The 24225-nt window shown below is 37.2% G+C and overlaps 6 protein-coding genes across 6 annotated transcripts; 3 read left to right on the top strand and 3 right to left on the bottom strand.

Moving 5' to 3' along the window:
* Positions 1-2046: 2046 nt before the first annotated feature.
* On the top strand, positions 2047-5271 carry LOC106422880 (protein TOC75-3, chloroplastic). The gene is made up of 6 exons (XM_013863665.3): positions 2047-3540; positions 3627-3848; positions 3933-4040; positions 4117-4311; positions 4407-4910; positions 4989-5271. The coding sequence occupies exons 1-6, from the start codon at positions 2380-2382 to the stop codon at positions 5226-5228; spliced, it is 2430 nt and encodes an 809-aa protein (XP_013719119.1). The 5' UTR covers positions 2047-2379; the 3' UTR covers positions 5229-5271.
* Positions 5272-5409: 138 nt separating this feature from the next.
* Positions 5410-7452, bottom strand: LOC106422842 (pumilio homolog 18). The gene has a single exon (XM_048768954.1). It carries the CDS (start codon positions 6565-6567, stop codon positions 5416-5418), a length of 1152 nt encoding a protein of 383 aa, XP_048624911.1. The 5' UTR covers positions 6568-7452; the 3' UTR covers positions 5410-5415.
* A 207-nt stretch (positions 7453-7659) lies between these two features.
* Positions 7660-8938, bottom strand: LOC106422860 (ubiquitin-conjugating enzyme E2 7). The gene is made up of 6 exons (XM_013863648.3): positions 8765-8938; positions 8587-8689; positions 8401-8498; positions 8225-8325; positions 8067-8144; positions 7660-7962 (listed from the first exon to the last, which is right to left on the bottom strand). The coding sequence occupies exons 1-6, from the start codon at positions 8808-8810 to the stop codon at positions 7885-7887; spliced, it is 504 nt and encodes a 167-aa protein (XP_013719102.1). The 5' UTR covers positions 8811-8938; the 3' UTR covers positions 7660-7884.
* A 1194-nt stretch (positions 8939-10132) lies between these two features.
* On the top strand, positions 10133-10943 carry LOC125593038 (CLAVATA3/ESR (CLE)-related protein 46). Its single transcript, XM_048768956.1, has 3 exons — positions 10133-10284; positions 10490-10557; positions 10645-10943. The coding sequence occupies exons 1-3, from the start codon at positions 10164-10166 to the stop codon at positions 10726-10728; spliced, it is 273 nt and encodes a 90-aa protein (XP_048624913.1). The 5' UTR covers positions 10133-10163; the 3' UTR covers positions 10729-10943.
* Positions 10944-11554: 611 nt separating this feature from the next.
* LOC106422888 (non-specific lipid-transfer protein 4-like) lies at positions 11555-12465 on the bottom strand. Its single transcript, XM_048768955.1, has 2 exons — positions 11917-12465; positions 11555-11741 (listed from the first exon to the last, which is right to left on the bottom strand). Exons 1-2 carry the CDS (start codon positions 12243-12245, stop codon positions 11732-11734), a joined length of 339 nt encoding a protein of 112 aa, XP_048624912.1. The 5' UTR covers positions 12246-12465; the 3' UTR covers positions 11555-11731.
* A 6281-nt stretch (positions 12466-18746) lies between these two features.
* LOC125593039 lies at positions 18747-22434 on the top strand. The gene is given in 6 exon segments (XM_048768957.1): positions 18747-19586; positions 20148-20485; positions 20517-20787; positions 21041-21390; positions 21459-21552; positions 21727-22434. Coding segments are annotated over 6 exon segments (2601 nt in total).
* Positions 22435-24225: the final 1791 nt, after the last annotated feature.

Raw genomic sequence — 24225 nt, forward strand, 5'->3', positions numbered from 1 at the left:
TTACATGCACCTAAGTTAATACGAATCAGGCCATTTAGTGAGCATAGATATCCCCTATCAAAATTATTAACGGGTCAAGAGCCAGACATACCCCATCATAAGACATTTGGATGTGCTGTCTATGTACTAATTGCTCCACCACAAAGAACTAAGATGGGACCTCAAAAGGAGGATGGGGATATATGTTGGATATGATTCTCCCACAATAATAAAGTACTTTGAGCCAACTATGGGTGATTATATTTGAGGCCAGGTACACAGATTATTTTAAGACCAGGAGGAGAAAAATAATAAAGCTGGTAAAAGAATGGTAAAAAAAATAGAATGGAATTAACCATCAATGTCTTGGCAAGATCCTCGGACTAAAGAATGTGAAATAGACGTCCAAAGATTATACATTTACAAAGCTAGCTAATCAAATGCTAGCCACATTTGCTGGCCCGAAAAAAAATGACTAAGTCATATATAAACCAGCTTGTAAAGTACCAACGAATTTGATGTCCAAGAAGAGACACAGTCAAGTTGCTACAGAGTCTAGACAACGTATGAAACGTGGTAGACCAAATAGGTTCCAGAAGATAAGAATCCTCGGAAGCAAAAGAAAGGTGCAGAGAATGATAATCAAAATCTAAATCCGAGTTTACTAAGGAAACCATCCCAGACATGGAGATAAGGCCGGCCGGCTCTAAGGTACAGGTACCAAACAATGTAGCTTGGGACGCCAAGCTGCAAAGTATTAAAGGTCCTGATAATAATGAATCTCAATCGATTATATCATGTCTGGAACATAATGGAACCAATAAGGAATGTCGACATAAGATGATTTATTTTCATACAAGGTAGCACTTGAATTTATGAATATAAGTGAGGATCATGAACCCACGTCAATATAAGAGTGTGCACTCGTAGAACAGATTGGATTGAATGGAAACGTGGGGTTAAATAGTTTAAGACGCCATATGATGTTAAAACCATTGGATATAAATGGGTCTTGTGAGGAATAGAAATCGTGAGATGTAAAGCTGATGTTGCACAAGGATTCTCACAAAGACCAGTAATAGATTATGAGGAGACATACTCCCATGTGGTGGATGCAACTACTTTTAGATTTCTCATAAGTCTGGCTATATAAGAGAGAAAATTAGACTTGCAGCAAGTTGATGTAGCGACTGCATATTAATATGATCCACTGGATAATAAAAGTACTATAGTGTATTGAGCTTAAAGTACAACAAGTTCTCGAAAACAATATTGATAATCATCAAAGTATATGATCTGAATATCCTAGGAACCTCTGGATACAATTTTCCAAACAGTTGAATATCTCAAGAAAGAGTTTGAGATGAAAGATCTTGGAAAACAAAGTTTTGTTTGGGATTACAGCTTGAGTACATTAACAATGAAATCCCTGTGCATCAAATAGTATATACAGAAAAGGGTACTCAAGAGATTTAATATGGACCAGTCTCACTCATTATCTAGTACATGGGCGTGAGATCACTTGTTTTGGACACTGATCCATTCAGTCCAAATGTGGACGATAAAGAAGTTTATTTAGTCCTGAGATGGACGATGCAGAAGTCTTGTTTTAGACACTAATCTGATTGGTCCATAAGAAGGACGATGAAGAAGCTTTTGATTTTGGTTTATTTTATACTAACCAGCCCAAAGAGGGGTTATTTGATTTTGTTGATTTGTTTTCAGACAGGTTATGTTTTACACATGGTGGTACAAGCATATCACAGCAACATCATCCAAGATTTCGTGTGTGTGTATTTGAGATCGATGACTCAATATGTTAAAAAAGACGAGCCCAGAAGAACCAACTATCATGTTCGAAGACGAAGCATATTCTGCCCAAGATCTTCATCACCCACGGATTGCAGAAAATTGGAGAGGTCCAAGGGACCTTCAGTGATGTCCAAATCATGAGGAGTAATGTCTGTTGTACTCTTTTTCCTTCACCATGGTTTTGTCTCAATTGGGTTTTCCTGGTAAGGTTTTAATGAGGCAACATTAATGCACATTACAAGCTCTAAATGGTTATGTCATCCAAAAGGGAGTGTTATGAACCAGATTGTGGATGGCTCATAACTAAGAGATTATGATTTGTAATATTTTCATTTATCTATAACGGTGTAATATCCTATAGAATGAACCTCTATATTATGAATAAATATAGATTTTTCCATTAATTTTATAAGAGTCGGGATATTTTTTATAGAATTTTCCCTATAAATAAATAAATTTATGACCCTAATTACTTTTGTCTGATCCAAGATATGCTAAATTGCTAACAATATTTTTTAGTACACAACTGTTTCACCAAGAGGTCAATAGCTTTCCCCGCAAGTCAAAACCTTCTCTCTCCTCTCCGCCATGGCAACATTCGCCACCAACGGACAGCTTACCACGCTACCGGCGGTTTCAACCACCGGCTGTCATCTCTCCACTAGCCGTAAATATTCCGCTCCTTCTTCCTCTTACGAACTCCGCTACAACGCTCCTTCCCCTCGCTTCCCATCTCTTACATGTTGCTGCAGCTCACCTAACCGGAGCACGGAGCCTTCGTCTAGGGGCCATCTCCTTCAATCGCTGGGGAAGTCTCTTTTCTTCGGCTCGATTTCGTCTCAATTCTCGACGAATTTCAGCGGCGGAGGAGGAGGAGGAGGCGACGGGAACTTGGGTGGATCTGGAGGAGGCAGAGGTGGAGGAGATGGTGGCTTATGGAGGGACTTGTTCTCTCTTGCGACTCCAGTGGCTGTCGCAGCCGAGGAGCACTCACCGGAGTGGGATTCTCACGGATTACCGGCGAACATTGTGGTTCAGCTGAACAAACTCAGTGGTTTAAAAAAGTACAAAATCTCCGACGTTCTCTTCTTTGACCGGCGGAGCAAAACCACCGCCTCAGCAGAAGATTCCTTCTCCGAGATGGTACCGATTCATCCAGGAAAAGTCTACACAAAAGATCAACTTCAGAATGAGCTAGAAACCCTAACTACTTCGGGGATGTTCGAAAAAGTCGATCTCTTGGGGAACACGAAACCTGACGGAGCCCTAGGTCTCACATTCTCTTTCATTGAGAGCACGTGGAAAAACGCGGAGAGGTTCCGTTGCATCAACGTCGGGCTAATGACACAACCTAACCCGATAGCTCCCGATTCAGACATGACGGACAGAGAGATGATTGAGTACATGAGGAACCAGGATAAAGAATACAAACGGAGGATCGAGAAGGCGAGACCTTGTTTGCTTCCAGGACCGGTTCAAAGAGAGATGATGCTTATGCTTAGGGACCAGAGGAATGTTAGTGCGAGGCTTCTGCGGAGGATTGGTGATAAAGTTTTGAAATGGTATCAAGACAATGGGTATGCGTATGCTAATGTTACCAACTTTGGGAGCTTGAACAGCAAGGAACTTGTCTGTGAAGTTTCTGAAGGAGACATAACAAGGCTTGTTATCCAGTTTCAAGACAAGCTTGGTTATGTCGTTGAAGGTAACACACAGATTTCTATCATCCACAGGGAAATTCCCAAACAGGTATTGTATCTTTACTCAATTCTCCAATGTTTAAGCTGTGAAGAACATTTTGGTTAATGGTATTATTGTGTTTGTTTGGTTGACAGCTTCGTCCAGGTAATGTGCTCAACATGGAAGCTGCGAACCAAGCTGTGAAGAACATTTTTTCTTTAAACTTGTTCTCTAACGTCGAGATCAATCCACGTCCTGATGAGAAGAACGAAGGAGGTGTTGTTGTTGAGATAAAGCTTAGGGAGTCTGATCGGAAATCAGCAGAAGTCAGTACAGAATGGAGTATTGTTCCTGGACCTGGAGGAGCTCCTTCGTTGGTATATATGGCATTTTTTTTTGTCTAGTAAATTTTGAACCTTATATAAAGTTTTCCACTGAGTTTTCTATGTCCCATTGTTTAGGCTTCGCTCCAGCCAGGTGGATCTGTTAGTTTCGAACATAGGAACATCCACGGTCTTAACCGATCTCTCATGGGTTCAGTGACCACTAGCAACCTCTTAAATCCTGAGGTACGAACACTCAGTTTCTATATGATTTTATTCTGATACATATCTGGTTCAAAATTTTACATTTTGTTTCTCTCAGGATGATCTTGCGTTTAAGCTTGAGTATGTACACCCACATGTAGACGGTGTTAACAATCCTAGAAACCGTGTCTTCAAAACGAGCGCCTTCAACAGCAGAAAACTTAGCCCAGTGTTCACTGGGGGACCCGGATTTGAGGAACTAGTGTCTCCATTGTTGGTGGACCGAGTTGGTGTAAAAGCTAATATTACTGAGGTAAACTAAGTTTCCTCCTATGGTCAACTAGTTTTTCTTGTCTCACAAGCAACTTAATAATCCCTGTTTTTTATTTTTATTTTTATTTTGTGCAGAACTTCACCCGTCAGAGTAAAGCCACTTATGGACTTGTTTTAGAAGAGATAACAACCAGAGATGGAAACAGTGAAATCTCTACAAATGGTGTGAGGTTATTACCTAGTGGAGGAACCAGTGTTGATGGACCTCCAACAACTCTAAGTGGCACTGGTATTGATCGTGTAGCCTTTCTACAAGCCAACGTAACCAGAGACAAGACCAAGTTTGTGAATGGTGCTATTGTTGGAGATAGGACTGTGTTTCAGGTGGATCAAGGGTTGGGTATAGGAAACAAGTTCCCTTTCTTCAACCGCCACCAACTAAGTTTGACGAAATTCATTCAGCTTAAGCGTGTTGAACAAGGATCCGGTAAACCACAACCGCCTGTGCTAGTCCTCCATGGCCATTACGGTGGCTGTGTAGGTGATCTTCCAAGCTACGAGGCCTTTGGTATTGGTGGACCTTACTCTGTTCGTGGCTACACCATGGGAGAGCTAGGTGCCTCGAGAAACATCCTCGAGGTAAGCAAACATTAAAATACAAATCATTTTTTATCTTTATCCCCTAAAGTTTGTAAATGGTGTTTTTGCTGGTTATAGTTGAGTGCTGAGATTAGAGTCCCTGTGAAGAACACACATGTGTATGCATTTGCTGAGCATGGTAACGATTTAGGGAGCTCAAAGGATGTGAAAGGGAATCCGACAGAGGCTTACAGGAGAATGGGACATGGCTCATCGTATGGTTTTGGTGTGAAACTCGGTCAAGTACGTGCTGAGTATGCTGTAGATCACAATCGTGGAACCGGCGCTTTTTTTCTCCGGTTTGGAGAGAGGTATTGAAGTTAAACCTAAAAATAAAACTCATGTAACCTAATCTTAGCCTTGTGAGATTAAACTACAGATGGCATTATAGTTTTTTAACGATTTTATTGAAAACAAATCATATTATTCATTACAAAAAGAAAACCCAAAGGAAACTGAAAAACATCTACTAGATTTCGTTAACTATACTTTAAGACAAAAAAAGCTAAGCGACTTCAGTTTGATGAACCGACTCCAAGAACACTGCAATGTTGCTTCCACGAGATTTGCGCAAGAAATTGAGAAAAGGCATGAGCTTCTTCACCAAGTCTCGAAACAGATCAACCCTAGTCATCCTCCTCTGCGTGACTATCAGTGCCTTGTTCACCACGAAATTCCCAAACTCGCTCCTCGCCAGCCTCATCAACCTGTCTCCATCGCTCTCCACAAGCTCCATCACCACCACAGCCACCGACTCGTCCGCCTCCAAAAGCCGCTCCACTATGTAGCTTCCGTACTTCTTAAACGACAGATCAATACAGTGGCCACGTAGGCTGAGAGCCACGTTACGCGTGGTTCGCGGATCGTTCAGTTTAAGCACGTGCTGTACCACAAAGTTGCCTGAAGTGTTGTTGCTTAGCGGGAGAGCGTTGTGAGCGACTATGTCCAGCAGCTGGTTTCTGTAGTAAGGATGGTCCAAGTCGGTTAACATCTCGTTGAGTGCGACGCAGCCGTGTCGGTCACGCGCAAGGAGAAGCGCGTGGTGGATAAGTTCCTCGCACATGAACTCTTTCTTCTTCCCGGCAAACACTCGTAACCCCCGCGTCGCCACGTAGGACGCGTGCTTGTCCGTCATGACGTGGAGGAAGCGGTACAAGGTAGCCTCGCAGATTAGATAGTCCACGTCATCTGATTTTCCGACGAGTTTCTGAAGGCGGTTGGAGCCGTTCTTGTTTCTTGCGATCTCCAAGAAGTAGTCGGGATCTGACGTCAGCAGAGACGCCACCCCTAGAAGCTCCCTTCTGTCTAGGTTCGAGATAAAGACTTTAAAGGGATACGCAGCATCTTCTTCTTCGCTCCTAGTCATTAAGTTGAACATCCACTGCAAAGGCGACTCATCGCAGAATCCGCAAGCACATGGCTGGAACGGTGGGGCGTATCCCGGAGGAGGAGCGAGGGCGACGCCATATGGCGGAGGAGGAGGGAGGGCGACGCCATATGGCGGAGGAGGAGGGAGGGCGACGCCATATGGCGGAGGAGGAGGGAGGGTGACGCCATATGTCGGAGGAGGAGCCGCCGGATCCTTCTCTGCGGCGGAACGGAGATCTTGTAAAGATTTGAGCATTGCTGACATCGAAAAGGGATGGTTGTTTGCCATTGTATTAGGACGTTGATTCTACCGAGTGAATATTACTCGGTGTGTGATATCTTGTGTTGAGATCTGTGGTGTAACGATGTGTATTTATATACTAGCTAGGTTCTTATTTTCCTAGTTACAACTTACAAAGCAAGTAATACTAATACATTTGGGAAAAGGAAACTTATCTGGCGGCGGCATGGATCATCCTTTTTCCGTTTACAAATAGTTTCCTTATCTGCGATTGCTTTTCTATTCAGATTAATCAAAGTGTGATACTCATATGAGATGGTCCAGAAGATGCAAAATTAACTGCTGATATAATTATTTAAACTGGCATTCTTCACAGTTCCTTGAAGCTATTGATATACATTTTGTTATAACAAACCCAACACAGTTTTACATAATGCATTCTTTCACCTCTTTACATCACAAAAGTCGAGACTTTTGAAGAGCCAAAGAAGTGTTGTGTAAATTTTCTCAGGTTTGATAAGATACTTGAAAAAAACGGCCGTTGGGACAATCTGTCCAAGTCATTTAAACAGAGTTTGGTGAAAAACTAACGCATGCACTCGTCTTCTTTGAGTTTTTCTTTTAGGGCCTTACATTTGTAAATTAATCTGTAACACACAGAGGTGGTCGTCTAAACTTGTAAACACTACACAAATGCAAAATATAATTTCGAATGCCATTATGAAGGAAACTCCATATAGGTTTAGCTTCAAGAGTTCATTATACAAAATGAAATAAGAATTGTTGCCGGGTGTAGACTAAAAAAAATCAAGAATCTAAAATGAAGACAACTTGTAGATGGACTTCGAATCAATAGGCTCATAGAACCCAAAATCCTGTTCAGTTCCGACTGGTTATGTGTTAATTAACTTAAGTGAAATTCAGCTACATGTTGTTTAACATCAGTAATTATCCCAATGGAAAGGTCACACTCTCCAATCTGCTAGTTTTGGAGAACTGGCAAGCTTGGATAGATGTATTTATAGTACGACTATTGTCTGCATTCAGATTCCTTGTATAAATGCATCTCGAGATCACTTGGAGCTGAAGAGAGCAAATAAGTTCAGACATTAAAGGTTTATGAACAAAGAAGCATTATTCTTAACGAATAAAAGTGTTTTTTTTTATCATTATGATAACCAGTTTTCCCAAGAATTCAACAACACTTTTCAGAACGATCTGGATTTTGAACGCAACAAAAAAAAGATGATGTAAACGAGGTTGTGTCTGGACAGTTTTGAAGGTTTTCAGATAAGGGAACATGACGCAACTTTGATGAAACTCCATAGAGAGATATCATCAGAAATGTAGAAAGCTCGGAGTTGCTCATAACATTTCTTGAGACTTTCTCACACACCGGCTCACCTTCTTCTTGAACTCGTGTCTCTTCTCACGCCACTCTTTCTACGCAAGACCAAAACACAACAACAACAACAACACATGATCTTAAATTTTCCAAGCTAAGTGAATCAGATAAAGAGATATTAAATAAATCGAAAAAAACTCACAGCAGCTTCAACGTTTGCAGGAGACTCATCGTTGGGACCAGAAAGCATAGATATAATACTCAACATAATACTCTCAACCTGAAAGGCCACAATTTAAGAATGGGTAACACTAGACTTAAAATCATCAAGCAAGATCTCAAAAATCATTGATAACATACAGTATGAACAGGGGTCCAGCGCTCGCTAGCAAGCTCATAACCACTTGGATCATCACCAGGAGGATGCAGAATCGAAATGCAAACACGACCATCAGAATAAACTGCCAAGTAAAATAAATAAATAAATAAAAAGAGTCTCTCCTATTCAGAATCCTCAAGAGAATAAACTAACTAACCATTAGGATGCCACATATCTGAAGTAAACCTAACAGTTGGTGGGCTATTAGGATAATTCTGAGGGAAGCTCATTATAGCGTTAAAGAATCCTCCTTCACTGCACAAGCAACAGACCAATAATTCCATTCTCTTAAATCTATTATTCAATCCCAATTCGATTTCAAATGTTCAATCTCAAAGCGTACTAGAGAGTATCTGGAGGTCCGATGATGGTAACGTTCCACTCGAATATATTCTTCTCGTCGACGAGTCCAGCTGAGAATCCATCCACAGGATGCTTACATAGATCTGAATCAAAATTTAGAAATTAAAGCAATCAGAAAGAGAACCGTGAGAAGGATTGATTTGTGCGTGCGTGCGTGCCTTTCAGTTGTTTCTGAAGGAGAAGGATAGCTTGGGAGGAGGCCATGGATGATGATGGGATCGAGCTTGAAAACTCTAGAGATTTGAGAGAGGAAAAGAGATTTTTTTATGTGGGGAGATAGAAGAAGGCTAATGATGCTCAAGATCATCATGAGATCAAACACATTGAAGGAGGTCTGATCAGCTACGGACAGTCTATTATGTACTTTACCCTTCTAACCAATAGGCTTTCGGGACTTTCTATTATTACCTTCGGTTATTTTTCTAAATTCTATTTAGACCGGTTTTGATTTGGTTTGATAGATTTTTGGTTCGTGCTTTCGTTTTTAGACTTGGTCTAAATTGGAAAACCGATTTAACTCCACTAAATAAAATACAAGACTTGATTATGTCGGTATACTTGCAATTTTTTTATTTTTACTCAATTCAACCGAATCAGAATGGAAAAAATTGAATTAAGCTAATGCCAAAATAGATTATTAGGTTCTAATTGGGTGGGTGTATTTCGAAAATCGAATGTTTACCCCTTAATATGGATCAGCTTCTTTTTCATATATCTAAATTTGTTGCACCAAAAACTATATATCTAAATTTGCATTGATTTAAGGTTTCTGTAGTATTCCTTAACATAAGCCATAAATAAATTATTTTTATAACTTTAATTCCTTTTGATAATTATCGATATCTCAAATCAAGTTGTCATCATGAATGATCTGGACTTTATGTATGAGGGTCCGTGACTAAAGATACGTTAACCATCTTCAATATTGTCGTGATTAATAAATTACAAACGCATTTTATCAAAAAAAAATTAAATTTCAAACGCACAATATTTAAAATAATTTTACTAATCAAATCGCGTCGACATAATGCAAATCAATCACACGACAGCCAAACACAAAAGTGGTAATAGTATTGTAGAGTTAGTTCTACTTCTAGCTAGTGTTTGGCTGATAGTTGAACGTAACATTGGTCTTTTTGGAAACAATTTTTGTTGCTAAGCATGTAAATAATATTTCATTTGAGATTTTACAAAGTGTGATAAACAAAAATGTAGAGTTTTTATTCTTGGTGCCACGACAAAAACAAAAGAAGAAGATAAAAACATACTTGACCAAAATATGGAGTTGCTATGCAAGGCAAAAGAATGAAACCTACAAGCTGGTCTGAATAGTATAAAACAAATAAGATATGTGAAATAAGCTCTAATATTTTTCTTATTTGTAAATGAGAAGTATGTTTGCATAGGATTCCAAGGAATGACATTTAACCAGAGAATCTTACCTGGTTTCTTCAAATGAAGTAATCATCACAATTCTCCAAGGAGAGTACCAACTAGATGTGACAAATTTGTTGTACCGCGCTTTGTTACACAGTATATATATGATGATGATCCTACATGAAGAAAATAAGCTTTCTCTACATAAAAAATATGCGAAGACATACTGTATTAATCATTATCCTTCTCCTTCATACCTGCCTCTTTCTCGGCATAATTGTGACTCGGGAATGCCAAGAAGGTAATCTCATAGCTCTTTCTGTGTGTTTGGTTTGGTTTGCACGAATTACGGCAAAGAGACGAGAAATTTTAATGTGAATATGTGATCATAATTCTTTGGCCCTCTTACATACTAACCTCCGTCGTCTGCCTGTTTAAAATGTGAATATGTGATCATAATTCTTTGGCCCTCTTACATACTAACCTCCGTCGTCTGCCTGTTTCAGTCCATTTTAAAAGTGAACCTGAAAAGATCAGCACAAAAACGAATTACGAAAGATTGATGCCAACTTGGGTAAGGATATCAATATTTTTTCTGTAACCATTAGAGAACGGAGAGCATATAGATGTGAGTCATGTGACATCTATCTTTTGTAATCAGGTTGAAGAAAAGATGGGGCATAAGCACCCATCAGGACCTAACCCAACAGGAAATCGCCACCCACCGGTCAAAGTGAAACCCTGAGTCGACAACAGTTTAACTATTGCAGCAAAACGATCTTATGTCAATCTCTTTGATATATATATCTAGTATAATAAATAGGGAACCGACGTTTGATGATTGAGATTCCTTAAAGCTGTAGACTATAGTTCCAATGTAAGTGTAAAACATATGTACTCTGATCAGTTACATCAATTCCAACGAAAATAAATTCCACAGAAGAGTGGATGAACATAAAAGATGGAACTATTTGTGAGGAGTTGAATGATTCTTTTGTTACCTTACCTATAATCATGAAGGCTATATGCTTTACAGTTTAAGGTGGGAACATATCTGTTTTTACACTTTATGCAGAGATAATTATGTTCTAAACAACCGATTTCATCTAATCCAAAATGAATGAAAGAAACCTAAACACAAAGCACATGTGTATACTCTGATCATTATTTCTCTCCATTATTATTGGTTATTGTTAATTTTGGAACTATTTTAAATCTTACATACCAGTATTTGCTGGATAAAGATGTTTTCCTAGTATAACGATGTTTTTCTAAAAGTATTCTAGAATTAGAATTTTTTTTAATGATAATTATGTTTTTCTATTAAAGAAAATTGAGTTTTGAAAGTACTATAAATACAGGTTTAAAAGATTATAAATTTATTCATTCACATAATCACTATACAAATTCTAACGGGTATTTGCCTCACTCAATTGTTTTGTTTTTTTTTTTTCTATTATTTCTTCAAAGTTAATTTGTGTGAATTCATAACCGGTATAGTAGTCTAATTGACTGTATAATTAATATCTACGAAGGAATCTCTTCGGAGAAAATATATCAAGAGACGATGATTAATAAGATACAATATATACCAAAAGACTGATTACAAGGTAAATGATAAACTTTTCAACAACAAAATAAAGAACAAGACAACAAGGGCATGCTGGAGGTCAGCGTACACAGACCTTTTTTTTTGCTTTTGCTGAGCCAATTACTTTTCATCCACACGATAAATATGAGTTCCCACTTCACTGGACGCTGCAACAATACAATCGACCAAGAATCTAAGTTTGGCTCGTTAAAAAAAATAAAACAGTCTCTAGATTGAGTAATATAAAGTTAAAAACAAAAAGATAAATAACAGTTCGCAAAAACAAAAACAAATAAAGATAGTGCAAACATGAACTTAACCGACAGAGAACAAAAAGCTTACGTGTCGCAGTTGGTGTTCTTGGAGATGGTATATGGAATGCTAATACCGCACTTTCCAGGAAGGCTAGAGGCTATACTTGGGTTGATGCCCTGTGCAGCGGCCTTTAAGCATTTGCATGCTTGCTGACGATCCAGGGTGGTTTGAGCCATATCATTCAATTTTTTAACTCCCGCAAAGCATGAGGGAATCATCATCCCGCCTCTCCACAGATAGCTAGCACATGGAGCCAATTGACGTGCCACTGTGCCACATGAGATTGCTGCATCTACTGATGCAACAATGCACACCGTCAAAACAAGGCATGTAAAGAACCTCAAAATCAAAGCCATTTTGTTATGATTTTAGTTTTGTGACAAGAAAACAAGGGAACTATAGTTGAGTTTTGCGTTTCTAAGCGTGTGTTTGCGGCTAGATATGAGAAAAAGTGTGAGGTTGTAATGGGTTTATATATGATTTTTTTTGTCGACAATGAACGGCTATTCTAAATTTATACTAGACGCGGGTATAAATTTTCAGTTTTTAATTATTTATTTTATTAAATGATGTATTTGTAATATTCGTTCATAATATATTCATTAAGTAAATATTTTTTTTTTGCATCTTAAACTATCTATATTTTTACGAATGTGTGATATCATATAAAAAAAATGAGTATAGAGTTAATTAGATAATTTTAAAAACATAAATTTTTCTTTCGTGTGCGATATCATATAAATAATGATCCGCCCAGTTAACAAAAATCATGACTATTTTATGTGTAATTTTTTTATTTTGACTATTTCCTTAAAACTATATTAAATTTTGCATATTTTAATTAGAATGTTTTTAATATCTTTACCTTTTTATTTGAAATGCAACTCAATATTTTTTTAACAATTATAACAAAATATTTAAAAAATATTTTTAGAATTTGTTTGAAAAATATGAAAATTACATTTTAAATTAAAATTATCCTAAAATATAATAAGTTTTGATGTAAACGAAAACTCAAATTATGTCAAAAATAATGATATTCAATGATAATAACAATTTTAATTGATTATTTAAAAAAAAATACATTTACAAAAAATTGTTTGAAAGAAAATTCATTTATCTTTCAAATATAAAATGAAAATATTATAATTAAATAATAAAAAATATAAATAAAAACCATAAATTTAGCAAATGGCAACTGAGTTATATTATGCTAAAAAAAAATTTCTAACAATTTATCAAATGACAAATGAGTTATGAGTAAATAATACCATATAATTTTTAAAAACATAGCCATTCTTAAATATTTTTTGAATAAATAATTATTTTTAAATTTAATCAACTGAAAATAATATCCGTACAATTGTGTGAGTCAAATTCTAGTTTTATTGATGCATGTTATGTATTAGTGCTGCATGTTTTATGTAACATTTTAATGATGCACGTTTTTAAAAATCTTCATTATTAAAATTATGCACGTAAGGATAACTCATGAGTTTTTTTGGTTGATTAAATGACATTATGTCCAAATTTATTTAAAGATATTTCATTAAGGTAACTGAAAAAGACAAATAATAAAATAGGAAGTTTAAATTCATTTAAGCATATTTTATTAATGTAACTGAAAAGACAAGTAATAAATTATGCAGTTTTATTCGTTTTAGGATATTTCATAAATGCAACTGAAAAAAACAAGCAAAAAAAAAATAGGAAGTTTAATTAATGAAGTAATAACATTTTTAAATGGAACTTCTCTTTTAATAATATAGATACTAGATTAAGACCCGCGCCTTGCGCGGGATAAACATTATATATAAAAATTATTTTATGTATTATATGTTCTTACATATTATGAAATAATAAATATATATTGAATAATTAAAACTCAGTAACTATTACATATATAATTAAATTAGTGCGAATGTATAAATCAAATTTATTAATCCAAACAATTTTTTAAAAAATTTGATAGGATATGTAATTAAATTTAAATGATATTAACATACATATTATATTTTTAATATTAATGTCTATTAAATGATGCTTTCTACTCATATGTTTTTTTAATCATGTGTATCTTTAATAGCAAAAACTTTAAATTACTGATAACAAAATTTTCATTGTGGGATTAATAATTTTAGTAATTTATAATTTTAAAAAAATTATCAATGTTAGTTCAAAACTTTTATCAAAAATAATTATTCAAAGTAAATTTTGAAATTAAAATATTTATTTATTCAATATGGTTTATAGTTTAATTTAGAATGATATATATACATTTATATTTTAAATCTTAATGATTAATTAAGTTAGACTTTTATTTATATGGTAATCATTTTTATTTTGTCATAACAAAAATTTTAAACCATGGATCGCAAAATTTGAATGTGAGACTTTTAACAGTTTTAGTAGTTTATAGTCATTTTTTAAAATTCAAAATATAACATATACAGAAAAATCTAAATTTTTTATAATATGGTTATTGTGATTTTTTTAAATTATTTTAATAGTTTAAAATTAAACAAATTTGATAGAAGATACATTATTTTTTTATCAGATCTTTATTATTTAAAATCATTAATTGTCATATATACTTTAACCACATTAGGAAATTCCGTAATCTTTATTTAAGGAAATAATAAATGACATTAATAATGAATTTATGGTTAGTTTAATAAAAAGCTTATTATATAATTAGATGGACCAACATATTTCTCTAATAATTGTAAGAATCATCCTAGTGATGACACGTGGCTACAAAAATAAGTTGTAATGTTTCACAAATAATATATAGGGGATTAACTTTACATGGGAAAAAATGATGATTAAGTAGAGTTTTTATTTAGTAGTTGGATTTGCATTTACGTCGTTCATTCCTTCTTGTTTATTCTACTAGAGACTACCGAGAATAATTTGTTTCCTTATACAACAGTATGTTAATATCAAACATTAAGAGTTTAAAGGATTGATTAGTAGTGTAACAATTTGGTTGTTTTGAGATATTTGTATGAGGGATATTTCAAGATTTTAGTAGTAGTAGTATCCCCTTTTTCTCTGTACAGTAATAAGATCGCTTAACATTGACAAAACTAAAAGGAACATTCTTTAGCAAATAGTAAAAACAAAAGAGAAATTTAGTTGTATAATCAAATCAAAAACATAGCTAGAATATATTATATATTTAATGTATTATATAATTATATCAAAAGCATGGCTAGAATATGTTGTATATTTTATGCAATATATAATACATAACTTAATATATAATTATATCAAAAACATGACTAGGATATGTTGTATATTTTAAGTAATATATATATATAACTTAATATATAATTATATCAAAGGATGGCTAGAATATATTGTATATTTTATGTAATATTAGAATACATATCTCTACTATCATAAACTTTGATCCAATTTTATTTTTCATATTTTTTTATATCGCTCGTGGGCATACCTTGTATATTCTATGTAATATTAAAATACTATCCCTAATGTAGCACAACCTTTGATCCATTTTTATTTTTCATCTTTCTTTTTTATTTATTTATTTTATTCTTCTTTCATTTCATTTGATTGTGTGCATTGTATCTCAGTAGATTCAGCAATCTCATGTGGCATAGTGACAATTAGCTTAGCTCCATGTGCTAACTACCTATCTCAAACATATTAATATGGTTTTGTTGGTAATTTTATTTGATAGTTTTCTAACTTGAATTATTGCACAAGTGTTATTTTATTGTAAATATAAATATTATATCTATATAGCCTATGGCATTAAAAATAGTTGTCACGGTTCTGTTCCTGGAAAGTGCGGTGTTAGCATTCTCTACCTCGTCTCACTAACTGTAACAAGTAAGTGTCTTTTTGTTCTCATTTTTTTGTGCAAGTTCACATTCTTTTTATTATTATTTTTACTTGATTACTCGACATGGTTAAATTCTTTTAATGATCTAACATATTTCATTTTGATCGTTTGTGTTGTTGCAGCGTCAAGTTAATTAAGCCTTCACTTGATGCTGCATATGTACGCTAATCCAGTGGCGGATCTAGCAGCTGCTTTGACTGGGTCAAATTTCTAATAAAACATATTTACATGGGTCAATAAGCTAATTTTGTAGTATATTTTTAGATATCTTTTACAAAACACATAGCAAGTTTGTTTTTGATACAACTTCACATGGGTCACATGACCCCCTCCCAATAAGCTACCTCCGCCGCTGCGTTAATCTCAATCCATGCTTTAGTCTTATGGCTACATGATCTTTTCATTTCTTCAGTTGTATCTTAATATGTTTGAGATATGAAATTTATCTTAAACATATAATTAAATGTACTTAATTTTGTCGTCGGGTTCGTACCAAAAAATAATATCGTGATGAGTTAAAACTTAAACACATCCATTGAAACGTCTTTTATGGATATCTTAAAATTAAAACAATCTTACACTATTAAAAGGAGAATATGAAATCCTCTTAAGCTGTCCACGTCAGCGAAAAAATTCTCAACCAATCATTTGTCCATGTCATCATGGATGTTAAGTTGTTGGACCACGAATCTGTGATGCGTAACATGCCCTTTAGCTTTAATGACCCATTTGTTTTATCATCTTCTTACTCCAACTTAATTTTGTTACGACGTCTACAGAAAACCTTTCAGAACTCATTGTCTTCCTATCTCCTCTGTATAACGCCTGTGACGGCTATAATGACGAATTAAAGCTACTTAATTACTCCTCCAGACAAATTGGCGTCTAACTCTTCACATCCCTCCTCTTACTCAATTATAATGATGCCTCCTCAAGCAAAAAATCTATTGCTCAGATCCTCAAATCCATTTCTAGCTTTATGGCAAATCAAACGGCAGTCACCACCACCCAAGTTCATTCTCCAGTTTTCTTCAGTAAAGTTTCATCAGGACCTGGAGATTTCCCTTTTTAAGCTAATCTATTTCTGGAAAGCTCGCAATAATTCCAAAAGAGACATCCTTCTCGGCCTTGAGATGTTGATGATTGATGAAGAGGTACGTGTCCATATTTCAATATTATGCTTCTGATTTCATACACGTCTCTGATTTTTTCTAACAGAGAGAGAATATGTTAACAAGATTCTATCGTGAAACTCAACACCTAAGAATTTTTAACGTTAAGAGATAATTTTTAAGATTAGTTAAATAAGCGACTATCTGCGAATATGTTAATGGTTCTCAATATCCTTTTATGTAGTAACTAAATACAGAATTGTTCATATTGAAATCTACTACATATTTCACATTTTTATAACAAATAATTATTTACAAAATAATAAATACCAAAAAGTTTAATATTGAAAATAAATTATGGCTTCAAAACTTAAAGAATTGCTGAATCATTTTATTGGGGGAGAATTGCCAAGTGTGACTCAAAACTTGGAGTCAAACCCAAAACAATACCCCAACTTGGGTCAAAGGCAAAAGTAACCTAAAAGGCTATTGAAATTACAACTATCCCCTTGTGACCAAACAAAAAAACGGAATTTTTTTTACGTTTCTACCCCTCGCAAGTCGTCTGTTTAGACGACTTGAAAATAAGTCGTCCAGACGACTTAACTGAAAGTCGTCTGGACAGTTAGTCTTAAACATAATTTAAAAATTTTGTAAAAAATATTTTGATAAGTGAAAAATGGGAATTATGTAATTAACATATGTCTTAGGAGGTATAAATTAAGATATAACAAATTTCAATTGTTTTCAGCATAGATGAGTGAAAGTAGTGAGTCATGATATTCTTTAGTTTATGTTTCATCAACATATGTTGTAGTATTGTATGTGTTCTTAGGGTTAGATTTTGGAAAGCATTAAAACCGTTTTTGAAAATTTTTAAAATTACTTATGCGTGTTCATTTCTGTGTATAGTAAACACTATTTAAGTATAATTTGATTTTATAACGTGGTTAGTTAGTTAATCTAGTCATTTTAGTTTAGGGGTTCATTTTAGGGTCTAGGACGACTTAATATTTTGTCGTCTGAAAACAGACGACTAAATATTAAGTCGTCTGTTGTACATTATCAGCCAGAATAAGTCGTCTAAACCGGACCAAACCTTAAAGTTTACCAATGTACTTTTAAAGCTAACCGGATTATTTACCCAATATATAAGGTGATTTTTTTTTTTGTTTCATTTTTCGCGAAATTCAGAAACCCTAACAGTTCTCTCTCAAAACCCTAACAGTTCTCTCTCAAAGGCGATTTCGAATTCCCACGATTTCCGAACAAACCATCGTTCTCAACGTCGGCTATCTATCTCACTTCATTCTCACCGTTGTCGCCGCAGCTTCTTCTAACCCTAGCGCCGCCGATTCCTCTAAACCCTAGCGCCGCCGATTCCTCTAAACCCTAGCGCCGCCGCTTCCACTATTTCCGAACAAACCGTCGCCCTCGCCACCGTGGTCACCAACGTTCTCACCGCCGCTTCCTCTAAACACTAGCGCCGCCGCTTCTTCTAAACCCTAGCGCCGCCGCTTCTTCTCTGTAAACCTTAGCGCCGTTTCTCTGTAAACCCTAACGCCGCTAAGTCATCAATCTCGAGGAAAAGATGAACATAAAACGTTGTCTCTATCAATTTACTCATTCTCACCGTTTCACGTTTATTTTTTCAGATCTATAACCGCAATGACGAGTACTCCAACTCCTTCTGCGACTGGAAGACTTGTAAGTAATTTAAGTCGTCCGGCTTTGTCTTCCAACTGGACGACTTAGTAGATGACTTAAATATAAGTCGTCCATTTGGAAGACTTTCCAGACGACTTAATTATAAGTCGTCTACTAAGTCGTCTGGACTTATATTGTTGTCTTTGATTATTTTGCAGACAAAAAGGATGGATATTCCAGAACTCCCCCGTAGGTTATACACATCAGGGGAAGAGCCAGAAGCCCACAATAGCATTTCGTATCATACGGATAACAGCAAGTTGCATACTGCTCTTAGGAAAGCTCTTACTGATGACGAATTTGAAGAGCTCAAGGAGTCGAGTTTGGGAGTTTTCATCAAGTTCAAGGAGCAGGGATTTGGTTGGGCTTCAAGGCTGGTTCACTACATGCTCAGTTTCAAGCTGGACATTAAGAAGAAGTATGAGATGTGGTCTCTCGTTGGTCCAGAACCTTTGAGGTTTTCACTGTTAGAGTTTGAAAACCTCACTGGTCTAAACTGCGAGTACATCGAGGACCTTGAGACACCAAAATGTGACGTTACCCCAGAGATGGTTTCTTTCTGGGGGATGCTGGGAGTTCATCTGGAAGCTGGGCCAACTACTGATCAGATAATAGCAGCACTGAAGAGATGCGGGGATTGGTCCAGGGAAGATCGCAAGCGGCTCGCGTACCTCTCCATCTTCACTGGATTCATTGAAGGGAGAAAGTTTTCAACCGCTACACGATCTACTCTGGCAAGGCTAGTGATGGATTTAGAACGGTTTGAGAATTATCCATGGGGGAGAGTCGCGTTTAAGGTGCTGATGGACTCTTTGTGGAACAAAGAAATTGCTGGCTGTTACACCGTGGATGGGTTTATACAAGTTCTTCAAGTCTGGACGTACACAGCTATGCCGGAATTGGGTGCTAGTATTGGTGGTCCCAGAGCAGACAGTCCGTCTCCACCGATACTGGCTTACGAGGGCAGCAGAGGCCGCAGATCAATGAAAGCTGCTATCTTGAGTCAGGTATTTACTTCAATCCAAAAGACTGCGCAGACGACTTATTATAAGTCGTCTGGAAGGTCGTCCAGCTTGACGACTTATCGGACGACTTATAATAAGTCGTCTGGAAAGTCTTCCCAGCTGGACGACTTATCGGACGACTTAATTAAGTCGTCTGGAAAGTCTTCCATCTGGACGACTTATTAGACGACTTATAATAAGGCGTCTGGAAAGTCTTCCCAGCTGGACGACTTATCGGACGACTTAATTAAGTCGTCTGGAAAGTCTTCCATCTGGACGACTTATTAGACGACTTATTATAAGTCGTCTGGAAGGTCTTCCATCTGGACGACTTATTAGACGACTTATAATAAGGCGTCTGGAAAGTCTTCCCAGCTGGACGACTTATCGGACGACTTAATTAAGTCGTCTGGAAAGTCTTCCATCTGGACGACTTATTAGACGACTTATTATAAGTCGTCTGGAAGGTCTTCCAGCTGGACGACTTAGTAGACGACTTATAATTAAGTCGTCTATTTAGTATTTTTTTTCAAATATCTAACTCGATTCTTCTATTTACTGCAGACCCGCGTGATCAACTTTGTTGAGAAGGACATTAGTGAAATGTGGCCAAAATGGGACTCTGAGGTTGAGGACCTGCCCGCGGAGAACATCATTAAAGTCATGTATGAGCGGAGACCGTGGAAGTGGACCATGGATTGCTGGGAAGTCACTGGTACTAAGGTCAATACAAAACCTAAGGTTGTGACTCCATCGAAGAAGGCCAAAGAGATGGTTGTGTTGGAGGAGGAGGAGGAGGAGGAGGAAGACAATCCAAGACCTCGGAAGAAAGCTCGTAAAGAGGCTCCTGAAGAGGCTAGAGAAGAGGCTAGAGAAGAGGCTAGAGGGGTGACCAGAGAGGAGTTGGAAATTATGTTCAAGGGCGTAGCTGAGGCTATGAAAAAAGGGTTTAATAAGTGCATGAGAGAGTAGAAACAAACAGGCTACCCCTCAAGATAAACAGCCTACCCCTCTTGCCAAAGAAACCGGGGGTAGAAACAAACAGGCTACCCCTCATGCCAATGAAACCGTGGTTAGTAACCAGCCTCCTCCTCATCAAACCAAACAGCAGCCTCCTCCTCCTCAAAAGAAACAGCAGCAGCCTCCTCCTCTTCAAAAGAAACAGCCTCCTCCTCAAAAGAAACAGCCTCCTCAAATCAAAGATGTTAGTATCAAATCCAGGGTTAACTAGTTGTCCAGACGACTGTAAAAGTTGTCTGGACGACTAGTTGACCCTGGACGACTTAAACGTAAGTTGTCTGGACGACTAGTTGACCACGGAAGACTTAATTTTAAGTCGTCCAGGGTCAACTAGTCGTCCAGACAACTTTTATTTAAGTCGTCCAGGGTCAACTAGTCGTCCAGACAACTTTTATTTAAGTCGTCCAGGGTTAACTTGTGTGCAACTTTTATTGCAGAGATGGTTGCCGGAGGATACAGCAACCGAGGCGAACTCGGTAAATAAAGCAGATGGTGTCACCTCCAAAGAGATTGTTGCTGTCACTTCCACCGATCACCAACCGAGCCTCGCTTCCACAGATCAACAACCGAGCCTCGCTTCCACCGAGCCAAGCGATCCAGTTTCACAACCGAGCCTGGTTGTATTGGACAAGCGTGCAAAGAGTAAACGAGCGAAGAAACCTGCTCCTACTGTGAGATCTCCTTATATGGCAGAGAAAAAAAAAGATAAAGTGGCAGCCTATAATCCATTTCCGCCAGTAAACAAAGAAAAGTTGAAGGAACTCGCTGATTGGTTGAAAACTGATCCGTAAGTGATTGCTTTACCCATAATAGCTTGATTTAGTCGTCCAAAACTGATTGCTTTTTTGTTTGCAGTCATTATTTAACTAAGATCGAGGACAAACCACGTACATCACCAACAAGGTGGTACCACTTCCTCCGGACAGCCAGAGGATGGCTGGAAGACTGCGTAAGTCTTCTGCACACGATTTAAGTCGTCTACAAAGTCGTCCAAGTAGACTACTTTCCAGACGACTTAAAGATAAATCGTCTGGAAAGTCGTCTACTTGGACGACCACGTAGACGACTTAAATATAAGTCGTCTTCGTCTGGTAACTTCTAACTTGTTATATTTAATATGCAGCATATAGATGCTTGGATTAATGTGCTAAGGCAGAGGTATCAGGAGAACCCACAAGCTTTCAGGAGCGAGCGAATGTGCTTCCTGGATCACAACTTTTCTCAGTCTTGGAGAGAGCAGTATCAGCTCTTCAAAACATCGGAACCTGATCACAAAGGTTTAGGAAGAGTTCTACCTGGTGGGGCGTCGTATTTTTATGACGGATCAATACCTTCATTTTGCCAATCAAACAAGAAGTGGGGGGAGGACATTGATGATATCTATGCGCCAGTGAACTTGGACGACAAGCATTGGGTTGCTATTTGGATATCGATCCCTAAGAGGCACATAGTCGTCTGGGACAGCATACCTTCATCTAGTGTACCAGACGCATGGGATGCGATAATGGAGCCTTTTCTCCAGATGGTCCCTTATCTGCTTGTTGAGTGCGCAGCCACCGACGAAATGCGGGTCAAATACGGGTTGGAGCCATACACATATGAGAGACCGCTGAAAGGTGTACCCACGGCCAACAATGGTGATTGTGGCGTGTACACTGTAAAGTACATTGAATGTCATGCGCTCGGGGGCTCCTTTGACCCTAAAGACTTTGCTAGGTGCAACGCGAAGAAAATGAGGGATAATATGGCGGTGGATATATGGAAGGAGCTTGTTGATCAGCATCTGAAAGAAAATGTGGATGGTGATAAGTTCGTGGGCATGTATGATTAGATTTGTATTTGAACATGATTTTTTAACATGATTTTTGTATTTGAACATGATTTTTTAACATGATTTTTGTATTTGAACATGATTTTTTAACATGATTTTTGTATTTGAACATGATTTTTTAACATGATTTTTGTATTTGAACATGATATAAGTTGTCTGGAAGGTCGTCTAAAAATAAAATACACTGGACGACTTAGTAGAAGGTCGTCTAAAAATAAAATACACTTGAAGGGATAGTAGAAGGTCATCTAAAAATAAAATACACTGGACGACTTAGTAGAAGGTCGTCTAAAAATAAAATACATTGGACGACTAAATATTTAGTCGTCTCGACGGGTAATCAAGACGGGACGACTTAAATTTAGGTCGTCTGGACAACTAGTCAACTGGTTGTGTACATTGTGGTTTCGTATGGCCAGTTTCCTTGCAGTTTGAGCATCTCCGTGCCCTGTGTTTCTTCCTGGGTTTGTGTCCTCTCATCCTAGATAGCTCCAACCAAGATTGCCATCTTGATTTCTTCGGTCTCCCCCGACCACGCTTTAGTTCTGGAGGAAAGCATTCTCGTTCCTCAATATGTTGTGACACGATAGGATATATATTCTCTGAGTATCCTGCATACAGATAATTCTTTGAGTACAGTGGACATACAAGTGTGGAGATATGCAAACCAGCATGTATTCCAGCAGCTATAGCATGAGAGCAAGGTATTTTCTCCACTCCATAGACACCACAATCACACTTTGCATGTTCCAAATCAACCACACAGTCCATTTTGCCACCTTTGACAAAGAAATGCCATCCATCAATTGGTTCGACCGTCATCATACCCGCTATCTCTTCTCGAACAGCAAGCAAGTATTCAACAGCCCGGCTATGTTCAGTTGTGAGACTCAAAGCATCTTGTCTCCTTTTCCAATACCATTTTCCTAACTTCTGCCTTATGAACTCCAGCAGGAACGTAATCGGAAATCCTCTTGCTCGCTTCAGTGCGGAATTAATAGATTCAGCAATGTTGCTTGTTTTTATGTTGAACCTGTTCCCCTTACAATAAACCCTTGACCATAGCCTGACGTCGGCTTTCTCCAAATACGTTGCAAGTTCCGGGTTTGCACTCCGTATCTCAGCCATGTACCGGTCAAAATCGTAAACCGTGTGAGCATAAGCAGCCCCTTTCACCAAGTACATGAGATGTTTCCCTTTAAACTTTTTGACAATGTTATCTTGAAGGTGATAATAACATATTCCTCGGGTTGCCCAAGGAAACACCTTATCACACGCACTTTTAATGGCCTTGTGCCGGTCGGAGACTATCACCAGAGGCTTGTCATGAGATATACAACTAGCCAATTTTGTGAAAAACCATTCCCAAGAAGGTATATCTTCCTCATCCACGATCCCAAAAGCCAATGGGAATATCTGAAAATTGCCATCTTGTGCGGCTGCAACTAACATAGTTCCTCCATACTTTCCACTTAGGTGAGTTCCATCCACCACAATGACCCTTCTCTGATACTTAAAACCTTTGATAGAAGCTCCAAAAGAGAGAAATAGATACTTAAATCTTTTCATAGAATCAAGTTCTATCGCCGTGATAGAATCAGGATTTGCAATGGAGATTTGCTCGAGATATGATGCCAGACGCGAATACCCTTCTTCTGCTGATCCTCTCACCAATCTTTGTGCATATAACAGTGCTCTGTATGAAGTGGTGTAATCAAGCGCCATGCCAAACATGTTCCTCATTGCATCAGTGATATGCTGCGGAGTTATCCCATCAATGATTCCAACACG

This window comes from Brassica napus, chromosome C9, assembly GCF_020379485.1.
Source record: "Brassica napus cultivar Da-Ae chromosome C9, Da-Ae, whole genome shotgun sequence".
NCBI lineage: Eukaryota > Viridiplantae > Streptophyta > Magnoliopsida > Brassicales > Brassicaceae > Brassica > Brassica napus.